This window comes from Pavona decussata, unplaced genomic scaffold, assembly GCF_977016875.1.
Source record: "Pavona decussata unplaced genomic scaffold, jaPavDecu1.1 SCAFFOLD_273, whole genome shotgun sequence".
Lineage (NCBI taxonomy): Eukaryota > Metazoa > Cnidaria > Anthozoa > Scleractinia > Agariciidae > Pavona > Pavona decussata.
In genome coordinates this window covers 462,236-475,389 of record NW_028145675.1, presented here as the reverse complement: position 1 = coordinate 475,389, position 13,154 = coordinate 462,236, and the positions used below count along the sequence as shown (strand labels likewise).

General features: G+C 39.9%; 1 protein-coding gene across 3 annotated transcripts in view; it reads left to right on the top strand.

Annotated features, from left to right (window-relative positions):
• LOC146455485 (histone deacetylase 4-like) overlaps nt 1–13,154 on the top strand; it is a 37,036-nt gene that overhangs the window by 19,572 nt on the left and 4,310 nt on the right. For all 3 annotated transcript variants that reach the window (XM_085094120.1, XM_085094121.1, XM_085094119.1), the window contains exons 11-26: nt 20–967; nt 1,541–1,796; nt 2,808–2,977; nt 3,270–3,319; nt 3,591–3,649; nt 4,191–4,243; nt 5,732–5,785; nt 6,150–6,203; nt 6,843–6,898; nt 7,455–7,542; nt 8,149–8,268; nt 8,655–8,712; nt 10,517–10,675; nt 11,296–11,429; nt 11,963–12,047; nt 12,805–12,946. In XM_085094120.1, coding sequence (XP_084950246.1) covers nt 20–967; nt 1,541–1,796; nt 2,808–2,977; nt 3,270–3,319; nt 3,591–3,649; nt 4,191–4,243; nt 5,732–5,785; nt 6,150–6,203; nt 6,843–6,898; nt 7,455–7,542; nt 8,149–8,268; nt 8,655–8,712; nt 10,517–10,675; nt 11,296–11,429; nt 11,963–12,047; nt 12,805–12,946 — 2,486 coding nt within the window. The remainder of the gene's footprint in view (nt 1–19; nt 968–1,540; nt 1,797–2,807; nt 2,978–3,269; nt 3,320–3,590; nt 3,650–4,190; nt 4,244–5,731; nt 5,786–6,149; nt 6,204–6,842; nt 6,899–7,454; nt 7,543–8,148; nt 8,269–8,654; nt 8,713–10,516; nt 10,676–11,295; nt 11,430–11,962; nt 12,048–12,804; nt 12,947–13,154) is intronic.

Here is a 13,154-nt window from a genome sequence, read left to right as displayed (position 1 = left end):
TTTGAGACTCTTTTCACAGGGCTCATCACCTCTAAGCACTGGTCCTGGTTCAGGACTTGGCCACAGCCTACCCAACCTCCAAGCAATTCCACGCTACCCATCAGGACTGGACCATGGTCGTGGGAACCAGCTGTGGCTGTCTAGCCAACTCGCACACCAGCCACGTGTGATGAGCCATACTGGCAGCCTGTCAAGTAAGGAAGTGGCTCGTATGGAGGTTCAAAGTCCATATTCTAGTCAGACTATTTCAGATGGAATTGAGGAAGAGGAAGAGAGTGATCTTGCAGCTGCTGCCCTGCATCAAGCACGATGGAAGCAGCTGGCTTTAGCACAGGCTCAGGCACAGATGTTGGCAATGGGCTTTGGTGTAGGGCACCATTTGAAAATGAATTCCGCTGCACGGCAGACCACATCGCCGCCAGTGGCATCTCTATCACCCGAGGCACCAAACAACTTAGTAACACCCCGAAACACAGGACTTTCTGCATCAGCAACATCATCGCAATTAGATGGGCATCTAAAGGTGCATCGACGATTAGGACAGTCATTATCAGCGCCAGGCTTGTCTCTGTCAAATCTTTCAAATGGCATGACCCTGAGCCAGCAAGCCCAAAGTCCAGAACTCTTACAGCAGCAGCATCTGCAATTTTTGAAACAGCAGAGGCAGTACCAACAGAACCCAGCTCAGTTCATTCAGCAGCTCCAACAGGAGCTTCTACTACAGCAGATGGGGACGAAAAACCTGCAAATGAACTTGCAGCAGTTACAGGAGATGCAGCAGCAACAACTACACAAGGAATCACAGGCAGCACTCAAGGAACACTTAGAGCAACAGATGCAGCAGAAGGAGCAGCTGGCTTGGAAAGAACGCCTTCTACAAATACAGAAGCAACGGAAAATACAGCAGGCACAGCTGCAACAACAGCAGCTTCAGCAACACCATCTTACACAGCAACGACTTGTCCGTGTAAGTAGACAACAACTGTAGATGAATCCTTTGGCTGAGGATGCCAAAATATGTATTTGCAAAATATAGAACCCTTTAGCTGACTTGTAGGGCTGTTTTATCTAAATTAGTAAATTGATTGGCTGAATGTTTGCTAGAAACTGTCCAAGGGTTATTTATTAGTTAATTGGTTTGATGTAAAAATCGGAGCCACTTGTGCAATGAATCAGACTGCTCAACTCAATTCATTTGTGCTGTGTATCTGGTAAGTAAGGAGGTTCTCAAACACAGACGAGACCTTTACCTGCAGCTGCTGCAGCCAGGTCTACAAGTTCCAGTTGACGTGGACCCACCCCACCCTTCATAGGTCTTTGTTCGTGAAGCCAAGCCATGAGTGGGTGAGAGTAAGTGAGGAGAGAGGAAAGAATGGCTTTCATTTCAATAGTCCCACTTATACCTATGTTCAGACTGAATAATCATGTTTTCAGCAAAATAAATGGTACTGATCCATAGTTTTCATTTGGATATAATTTGGTTTGTCCACACGCACGAGAACAAGAAGCAAAGGTGAAATGGTTTTGGTTTTGTTAACAGGCACACAGTCATGAAGATCTTCCCTCACCACAGTCCACCCAAGAGCAACAAATTCAAGAACTCCAACTTATTCGTCAGTTACGACAACAGGATTCTCCACAGGGTGGCTCGATGCATTCCCTGCCACAGGGAAACCAACATGCCCTACAGCTGCGTCAAGCTGATCTGGCAGCAGCATCATCAGCAGGTTCTGCCTCTCCTGGTGCATCTGTTGGTCATAGGCCTTTGTCAAGGGCTCATTCATCTCCTGTTGTGGGTAAGTCAGTCCTCAACGCTGTTTAACCCATTTTGATCAGTATCTAATGTCTCCCTACAACATCACTGCTTGATCAAACATGTAGGTTGTGTGAATGAAGTAAATGATCAGCAAAGATTTAGTCTTGATTCTCAGACAAATTTTCTTAACTAGTGCCTTGACCCTTTAAGCCCTAACAGTGATCAGCATCAAATTTCGCCTTGTAATATCAATGCTTATTCAACCCCTGAGGTCATGAGTATTAAGGATATGATCACCCAAGGTGAATTTTCTTGATATTTTAATAACCTCTCCCCAGAGTATTCTCAAGAAAAGTATGGGACAAGATAGGAGAATTTGTCCTTTGATATTAGGGGTCATAGGGCTAAGAAATGTGTGGAGATCAGTTAGGAGAATATGAATTGTGATATTAGGGATTGTGTAAAACAACTTAAGTCTATTTACAGTGAGTACAGCAAAAAAACGTTGAGTGTTCTCTTGACCTTGTGTTATGCGACCAGTGCCACATAATATTCTTGAGGTGACATGGCCATTCACATGTTCCATTTAGGCTGTCACTTGCCATTCCTGTGTTGGTGCAAGAATTGCTGTTATGAGCTTCTTTTCCAGAAAGGATTTCAAGTGTTGCTTGCACATATGTGTGAAAGTTTTTTTTTTTAACTTAGGGCACTTGTGGAGTCTAACTTGGACAATAATTTAAAACACTTACACACTTCAAGTCAGAGTTGCTACAGTACTGTGCAGAAGTAATGAGAGCAAATTTTGACAATTTCGTTTATTGTTATCGCAAATTTTCGATGGTCTAGTTAGTCTACGTTTCTTTTGCCCCTTTCCAGTCATAGGTGCACACTCAAACTGCTTGTGGTGGTTTAAATATTTAGAAAGACTTGTGTTGCCAATTTTCAGGATTGTTTTCCTTGTTAACGTTGTCTTTACCTCTTGAAAGGCATCTGAAGAATGCCCTGTAGCCTCAACCTGTTTCTATGCTAATCACCCTGTTTGTTATTGTAGGAAGTGGCCAGTTGTCTGGATCCACGAGTCGCACAGGTCTTGTTTATGATACTGTTATGCTGAAGCATCAGTGTTCGTGTGGTGACACAAGTTCACATCCAGAACATCCTGGAAGATTACAGAGTATCTGGGCGCGGCTTCAGGAGACAGGCGTGGCTAACCTATGTGAGGTAAATCTTGCTGAGATTGTGTAGGCCTTCAAGCCCCAATAAACGTACAGGTTATATTGATTTATTTTATTTTTATTTTATTAGCTTCGCCTATTACATGATATAGAAAAAAAAGGAATAAGTATAATAAATGCTAAATTAGGCAGGGAAACCACGACAGCAATGAGCCAATTACAGTGGTCCCAGTGGTTGTTCAAGTTAAGTATTTGTGATGTTGCACATCACATCTGTTAATGAATCTTTTAAGGAAATGCTATATTCTAAGTCAGGTAAAATATGTTTTGTTTTACAGCGTGTTCGGCCACGTAAAGCAACGCTAGCAGAAATTCTAACAGTTCACAGGTATGAAACTTGTGTCTCCGATAGTTTACAACTCCTTAGTCCAAAACATGAAATTCTCAAACGATTGCAACATATTTCCATTTACATTTTAATTGGAGAATTTTGTTGTGCATCAAGACTTTCACTTACACGTAGTTGATATATTTTTCTAATTGACTTGGATGTTACGGATTGACAATGATGTATTTTTGTTGAAAGTTGAAGTACATGTGAATAGTTATCGTTGTCCATTGTTGAAGAATAAAGAACCATTTGTGATTTCTGTTTGCAGTGAACAGCATACCATGTTGTTTGGTGGAAGCACACAGTGTAGAACAAAGAATGAAGATGGTGAGTGGAATAAAGGCTAAATGGGGACACCAATTGAAGGGGTGCAGCCCTGGAAAATAGCCCTATGTGACTTCTGATAAACTGCTAGATTCTCCTTCCAAATTACCTCATGTTTCTTTGTAGGAAGGGGAAGAATCTAACATGACCTCAAGAGTCACTTGGGGCCTTTTTCCACGCATCACTTCAATTATTCTTCCAGTTTCGTGATGATCAGTGAGGTTTGTGAGGGGTTATGAGGGTGTGTGTGTGTGTGTGTTTGGGGGGGGGGGGGGTGTCAAAAGGTATTGGTAGAAAACTACTTAAAACTTGGCCACACACTCTACTTATTTGTGTGTTGAAAGAAACTCCAAGTCTGCACCAAGGTCTTAGTCAGAAGGGTGTCCAGGTGTGCACACAACCTTTTTGAAAAGTAATTTAAAATGGACTTAATCTTCTGGATTATTTTACCGGAAACATGCCCCTTGGAATTTCCTAATGAAAAATATTGTTGTTAATTATTTCTGGCTTACTTCTGCTGCTGTTGTTTAATCCTTCTTTGTAGGCACTACCACCATGCTAAAGTGTTTTGATTCTCTTCCTTGTGGAGGCTTAGGGGTGAGTAAAAGAGCAGTTCTTTGTTAAGTTAGGGTAACTGCCTTCTTTGCTGTTTTTTGTTAAGTTAGCAAAACAAACAGAAAAAAAAAACAGAGTTGCAAATGGATGCAGTGACTTACCCTCTTTTTGTGTGGGGGTTAAAAGTACTGAAACTGAAATACATGAAATGCCAATATTTGAACTTTAGATGAAACAAGATGCCCGGCTAATGGCATTAACACGGAATGCTTAATGTAGCCCCAATTATTCCCCATTGTATGTTTCGCAGATATTTAAAAACTATCCTCCCTTGGCAATTAAAATAATTGTCTGAATGGTTTTATTCAGATATATTGCGTGATGCTTATCGTTGTGTTACTAGGAATCATACCAGAAATAACTCTGCAATAACGTCATGACCCTGCTGAACTGGTCTGGCCTCCTCTAGCTCTAATCCTTCACGTTGATTATTCCATCTGTTTTTGAAAGCGGAGTTTCTTTGCTGTGAACTCTCCCAATTTCCACCGTTTCAACTGTCGAGTACTACCTAGAAGTTATTATTTCGATTTACCGCTTGAAAATGGTTTGTTTTCTCTCTGAAAACGGCAAATCAGAGTCTTAAATTTATACATGTAGCCACCATTGAACAAAACAACTTTTCGAAATGTTGACTTGCTTTGACGTCACACAGGTAGAGATAAGTGGGTCCCCTCCCTCGTGATATACGCGCCGATGATAGATTTTGATTGGGCTGTTTTTGTACAAGACAATCAGAACAATAAATCCCTTCTGGGAGAGGGCAGAATTTAATCAAGGTTTAATGAATTAATCAAATAATGATTTGACGTCACACAGGAAGGGATGAGTGGGTCCCCTCTCTCGTGATATGTGCCCGAAAATTAGATTTTGATTGGCCTGCTTTTGTTGAAGACAATCAGAACAATACATCCCTACTGGGGGAGGAGATATTTTAATGCATAAATTAATTTGTCGATTTGTGACTACGACGAAGAAAAAAAAGATACCCGACTGAAACCTAGACACGTCATGCCCTGCGGGCATTCCGTGTAAGAAGTAATAAATGAAAGACCAGTGCCGTTACATATGCAACTCACCTGTAAGCAGCTGCGAAAAGAAAACGTGAAAAAAAATCAGGCTTGAATGGCGTTTGAACTGGTGACTTCTGTGATATCAGTGCAGCGCTCTTCCAACTGAGATATGGAGCCAACTGAGAACTGATCATTTTGTTAATTTGTAATAAAATTATACCCAGAGAAGTAAAGAGATGGTAGTAAAATACATGAAATTCATATATTTGAGCGGTGGATGAAAGAGTAAAGAAAATAAAAGACCATTGCAGTCATGTACACCACTTAAGAAGCTGTGAAATGGTTAGAAGTATTGTTAACCGAGTTCATCAATTGAGCATTATTTAACCTTCATTAGCACCTGAGAAAATAATTCTTAAATTATATGCATTGTTTTCATGATCTGTATTTATTATTGCAGGTTGATGGGGACACAATATGGAATGAAATGCACAGTGCAAATGCAGCTAGGATGGTGAGAAATCAAATTAAACAGAACTATTGCATTAATAATTATTTGTTCATTGCTATTCATAATAGGTTCCTTTCAATATACTAAAATTCCACTTGACAATAAGCACGAGAGAACACAAACAAAGGAAACTCAATAACCATGTTTATTCATTTGAGTTGTTTGTGTCCTCTGGACCTCAATATCAAGTTGAATTTTAATATTTCGAAAGGAGCCTGTTAGTCAATGATGATTTTGTCGTAGTTTCCTTTGTTGCTCTTTCAATGACTTGTTTGTAGCTTTGACTTGGTGTAGCTCTTTGGAGTGCAAAAGTGGTAAATGTTTGTGCAATACAATTGAGCAATACTCTGTTTTTGTTTCTTTTAAGGCTGTGGGATGTGTTGTGGAATTAGCCTTCAAGGTTGCCTCTGGAGAACTTAAGGTTGGACCAGCTGGACCATGTTACTCTTTCTGATTGATTTCACATGACTCCAGCAACATTAATAAGCATGAAAGTGATGTTAATTGTGGTAGAAAGATACTGACAAGTCGTTCACCAAGCCAACTAGTCACCCTTGAATAACTGGAGTAACTTAATTAATAATACAGTAAAATTATTATTCCTTGAGAATGGCGTCATGACGTCGCCGAAATGTCGCAACATTATATCGCTAGTTTTTACTTGCCTATGTAAAAATTATCATTTTTTGTTAGTTGGCAGTTAAACTTTCTCTTATTTATTTTTTGTTTTCTTTGCTATTGCTGTAGTTGCCCCTGAACTCTGAAAAAAAATTGCATTGATTGGGAGCAGGGATGGCACAGTGGTGAGAGCACTTGGCACTCACCTGTGTAGCCTGGGTTAGATTCCCGGTGTTGCATGTGTGGGTTGAATTTGGTGTTCGTTCGCGTCCCCAAGGGTTTTTTTTTTTTTTTCGGATCATTCCACAAAAATCAACATTCCCAAATTTCGACCTGGAAACAGTGGATGAAAGAGCCACTCTGTGAAAGCCACTGAAATTCCCATTAATTGTTTTATTGATTTCCTTTAGCCATAACATTGTTGTTGTTTTCTTGTTGTCAGAATGGTTTAGCATTGGTAAGACCTCCTGGACATCATGCTGAGGCACATCAGGCAATGTAGGTTTGACTGGGAAAAGTTCAGTCATTCATAATTTTGCAGTTTAATGTTAGAGAAAACTATGTTCTTGTTGTCCCCTTTGATGAAGGTGATACCTTCAAAGACACGTTAGGGGAGTAGGGATGGCGCAGTAGTGAGAGCACTTGCCTCCCACCAAATGTGGCCCAGGTCTGATTCCTGGACTCGACATTATATGTGGGTTGAGTTTGTTGTTCTCGTCCTTGGTCCAAGAGGTACGGTTTTTCTCTGGGTACTCTGGTTTTTCTTCTCCTCAAAAACAAACATTTCCAAATTTCAATTTGATCTGGAGAGTGTCTCCAATTAGTGTTCTGTGCTAAATACATTGAAACTTAAATAAATAGGGACACTTTCATAGTACGGACATCTCAGTTGTCCTGTTCCATTGAGCCAATAGAATCAGTCCTTGCGAGCTACACCTCTATAGTGCTGACACTGAGCTCTGTTTGTCTTCTGACATTAGCAATTTTTCTTCAGAATAATAGCTTGCTTATGACCCATCTGTAATTATGTGGTTTTTTTTTTTTCATTTTGCAGGGGCTTTTGTTATTTTAACAGTGTAGCAATTGCAGCGAGGCTTTTAAGACTAAAGCTGTCTGTAGAAAGAGTTCTTATAGTTGACTGGGTATGTACCCTTACATTGCTAACTCCCTGTAACTTAAACCTCTCTGAAATAGATTAATTAGTGCTGGTTCCTGGAGTACAGCAAAAGCCATTTTTTGTTATCAGTTTCCCTAGAACATGAAACTGTGTTCCTTTCGCATTTGTTGTCCAGAACATTGTCACAGCCTTTGTAGATTGTTGGTAAAATGACAATGCAGAGCAGAGATTTGGGAATGAAGTACCTGGGTACATGCGAAAATTGTTTGCGGACTAGTGTTAATGCCTGATTCAGTATCTTAGTACAAGGTCTGATACCTGAACGTCATGCTCAGTTTAGGCACAGTTACCAGTACTTGTAAAAAGCTGTGTTCTTGTTGCACTTTAATGCTAAGTTGAAATGCTGCTTAAGACATCTAAAGTGGATGCATGGTGTTAGTTGCAGGAAAAGGTTGCGAGAAATTCAACGACTTGATTTTTTAACGGCAAAGGTTAAGGCTTGTCAGGTTGTCTGTAACTATGTACATGCTAGGAACATAAAGGAAAAAGCTCACTCTTGTTGCCTTAGCATTACCATAATAATTATTATTAATATCCTGCTTGACTTGTTGGTGTTTAAATCTCGTCACAGGACATTCACCATGGTAACGGCACTCAACAGATGTTTTACGATGATCCTCACGTGATGTACATTTCAATTCACCGCCATGATGATGGAACATTCTTTCCTGGTACAGGGAAGTCAGAAGAGGTATTTATAGATGTTCTATGATTTCTTCTCTTGTCTTTCCCTGTCTGTAGCAATGTGCAGCGCCGGAAAATATCCATATTCCCCCATGGCAGGTTTTTTGGTTTTGCACTTCCCTTCCCCCAGGAAATTCCAATTTAGGTTCATGCTTTGCTTCTAAAATTTTGTCTTGTAAGACCCTCCTCCCCCCTACCTAAAATTTCCGATGACCTTCAGCCCTTCTGGTTTCTTCATCAGTCATTTTACTCTGATGAACACAGCCAAAGGGCTGCCAAAAATGTGGTATTTTTTATACCTTTTCAGGCCAGGTAAAATTATGTTTTAACAGTTTTATCATGAACACTGACCATCCAAACAGTAAAAATGTTTCTTTTCTGTTTTTGTTTTAGTGTGGTGCTGGAATAGGAGTGGGCTACAATGTGAACATTGCCTTTATGGGAGGATTAGGTAAGCTACACCACTGTTCTGTCCCAGACAACCTGAAGAAAGGGCAGTTTTCTGGCTGGGCCAAATAAAATTATATGGTGTGAAACGTCTGTTCTTAAAATGCATGTATTCAGTCACTTAAATTCTTAAAATTTGTACTAAGAGATGCTATTTGCTCTGAAAAGCCACAGTGTACTTGGAAAAATGAATTGGTGTGGCGTATATCAAGTAACAAAAATCACAACAGAGTAGACACATTGCAGACTTTGTATAGAACACAAACACAGCAGGCTTAACCCTTTAACCCCTAATATTAAAGAACAAATTCTCCTATCTTGTCCCCATACTTTTCTTATAAAAGTACTGGCGAGAGAAGTTATTAAAATAGCAAGAAAATTCACCTTGGGTGATCATACATGTATCCTTAATTCTCATGACCTCAGGGGTTGAATAAGCATTGGTATTACAAGAAGAAATTTGATGCCGATCACTGTTAGGGCTTAGTATATGTAATCACACGAGGCCGAGTAGAATTAAGGATTAATTTTCACGCGTATTTTCAAAGTTTTTGCAAATTGGCAATTTGCGAAAACTTTGAAAATACAAGTGACAATTAATCCTTAATTCTACGAGGACTCATTGCGATTACGTGTTTATAACATAGAGGGCAAAATTTTCTTAAAACTATCAAGGCGCTTCGTAAACATAAAACAGTCAGCCCGGCCGGCGTGCAGTAAAAACACCCACCCGTGAGCAAAACAAACAAACAAACAAACAAACAATTCACCTGTCTCTTAACTTACAAATCAGACAAAACGAGAAAAGTTGATTATTATAACATGTAATTAAGAGAAAATACAAGTTTAATTCATGAACAAACTAACGAGAATAAAACAAATTCACCTGTAGCTGCACTGTGAAGCTTTCTACCACTTGAAAATCACACGAACACAGAGCGATAAAACTAGCAAGCCGTGGGTCTAAAGAAGGAACTCGCGGAGTAATTTGTTCCAGTGAATTTGACCTGCTTTTTTCTACCATTAAAACTGAGCCGGGTAATGTTATTATTGTTTGGTTATTGTTTGTTGGAAGTAGCCGTAGAGTGGGGAAAGCACTTCGTCGCGGGCCTCTCGTCCATGAATGATTTCAGTTTTTCAACCAAACAAATCCGATCAAGTTTTAACTTTTGACACCAATAATCTTTTGCTGTTTCTTCTAAGAAACGAAAGTTCGCCTTCAGGAATTTCCTTTTAGCTGTAGCACTTGATTTCAAAAGTCTTGTGGCTGAAAGATGTCGTTGTTCTTGCTGCACAAAATGAAGAAACCAACTAAATTTAGAAATGGCGTGCTCAGCCAATCAGGAGCATGTATTTTCGGTGCTCGACCAATCAGGAGTGAGTAATTTTGCCCTCGTTGAAAGCAAAATTAACTAAAAATGCTCTCTGTTTCGACCAATCAGCATTCAGTAATTTTGCCCTCTATGTTATAAAAGGGTTAAAAAAATTATGGTAACTGAACACTGAATTTCATTATGTAATTGGATCATCTATCATCATTATAATCGGTGACACAATCTCATTCTTTTATCTACATTGGTTTATGAAAGCCTTGCCGTGATGAAATGTTGTATGCACCATGCAAGTGATAAGTGGCACTTCAAAGTGTTTTATTGCTAAATAAATCTTCTCAAGTTATTGCAAGAAATTGATTCTTCTGTTTCCATCACATTGGAGAGCAAATGGCAGCAGGAAGCCATACCTTAAGGCAACATGTTGAACCTAGACGTCTTGACAAGAAGCTTTTTGTTAAATTTTCTACCCAACAGATCCTCTATATGGTGATCCTGAGTACTTTGCAGCGTTCCGTTCTATAGTTATTCCGATAGCGAAGGAATTTCAACCAGATGTCATCCTAGTGTCAGCAGGATTTGATGCAGCAGCGGGACACTCCCCTGCCTTGGGCGGGTACAGAGTCACAGCAGCATGTGAGTACTTGTTTGTCAAATTCCAGCTTTGCCGGTTGAGTAGTAGCCTGCGAACACAGATGTATTTCTGGCTTTCACTTCTCTCCACTGAAAAATAATGTCTGCGAACCAGAGCCGCAAAACAATTTCCGTGATGTAGAAATTCTAAGCCAATTACAGTTAAGCTCATAAAATCGCAGAACCAACACACGAGATTCCTTCGGCGAAGAGAAGTGACAGCCAGAAATACGTCTGTGTTCGCAGGCTAGTTTAGTAGCCAGTTCAAGTAGGGAACAAGTTTCTGGACATAGATGGAATTTGTGTATTTTACATGGCAAAGGTACCTGTTTCCCTGCACTCCACCATTGGGAATCAACATTCATCGTCTCTGTTTACTAGCAAGCAGTTCACAGCACTACTAGGGGATTTTGCTTGGGGGAGGGGCATGATCGCCTTTGGAATCGACACATACGTTATAGGGATGTTTATGCAGGTGATTTGTGATAAGACTTTAGCAGTGGCTTTTATGGTGGTTTTAAACATAGCGTAAGGCCAATATTGTTTAGTGATTATTTCAATCAATCCTCTTTCAAGTGTCGTAAGCGTAGACTTGAGGCTTTCCCTGTTGGTGTGTTTTGCAGGTTATGCGCAACTGACAAAGCAGCTGATGGAAGTGGCTGGGGGGCGTGTAGTAATGGCGCTAGAAGGTGGATACAGTTTACCATCGCTGTGTGATGCAGCAGAAGCTTGTGTAAAGGCCTTGATAGGAGAAAAGGTGAAGTACATGTTCAACACAGTATTCTAGCGAGATCATGATTCTGCAAATTTGGATGAAAACTACGCAAGCTGTGAAAAGTATAAGATAACATAACAACATAACATTTTATTCAGGAGGCTTCGACACAAATACAAAAACATCCTGAATAGGGAAATGGTGAGGTTAGCCCTGTACAAAAACAATTTCCCTAACTAAAAACTTACAAAAATATTTTAAAATTTCTAGAACTAGATAAAATTCGATGGCTACTGATTCAATAAATATTCAAGTAAATTTTAAGTCTACTCTTAACAACAGATGATGATTCGGCATGTACAATATATCCTGGCAAGTCATTCTATTTACTTGCAATGCGATATTTATGCATATTTAGTTTATGATATGGAAACTCTTTGTTACATTTAGTGTTTCAACATGACATGGAAAGAAATGAACATATTTGTTCACTACACATGCCCTTATAGCTTATATAAGGGAGTGGGGCTGGAGGCAGCTGTGGCATAGTTGTTAAATTTTATTACGTTTTGCAGGTACCAGATCTTCCTAAGGAGAGCATTAAGCGTGCACCTAATCGGAATGCAGTGGCTGTCCTTGAGAAAACCATAACGATCCAAGGTATGGGGAAAATGAAAGGCTTTTAAATTAGTAAAATCAGGGATGTGAATGGGCTGGGGGATGGGAAGATGCTTGATAGAGGCGGTTCTTGTCTTTCACTGCTTGACTATCCAGAAAGAGTTTTGCTCACACCGATAAATTTTAGTCTCTAAGACAAAAACCATTCTTACTATAGCCAGTGCCCAGGTTTAAGTTACTACATTAAAAGCTATTCGGTTCCTATGGAGAGCAGGGATGGATTCGCCACCCTCCAATGTGCCCGGGTTTGTGAGTTGAGTTTGTCGTTGGTTCTTGCCCTTGCTTTGAGAGATTTTTCTTTGGGTATTTGAGTTTTCCTCTCTCCTCAAAAACCAACGTTTCCAAATTCCAATTCGATCCAGAATCTGAGGGTCACAGGTTTGTCAGTCATTACACTGTTAAGTGTCTCTTCCATTAACCCTGTAAGCCTTAGTGGTGACCAAGATCTAATTTCTCCTTACAATGTCGCTGGTTGATTAAACATTTCAGTTAGAAGAATAAAGGAAATGATCAACAAAAATGAAATGTATTGATCTTTAGACAAAATCTCCCAACTAGTAGTATAAGAAATATATGGAGGACAGTGAGGAGAATATACAAGTTGATAGTTGGGCTGAAAGGGTTAAACAACGTCAATTTAGTTACGATCTGGAAACTGAGACTGGTTTTATGTTTGTGTTGAACATGAGAAGCATTATGGCCCATAGCATACCGACTGAATTTGTCTCTGAACTTGCAGGTAGATATTGGAACAATGTGAAACGAGAAGCAACCCAGATCTGTCAATCATTAGTACAAGCACAACAGCGAGAAAAAGAAGAAGCAGACACAGTGACAGCACTCGCTTCACTCTCCATGGGAGTTGTAAAGGAGACAGAGAAGTAAGGAACTTATGAGTGAAGATGAATCCTGAGCATTGTTTCCAAGCAAAAGGGTTTTGTGTTCAGCTACTACTTAGGACACATCTATGGCCTCATGAATCCGGCCTCATATTGTTACATTTTAGATTCTCTGTCACTTGTTTACCAAATACGGTATTGCCTTTAGGTTTGGTAACTGGCCCATGACTGTTCCAGCTTCTGAACAGTA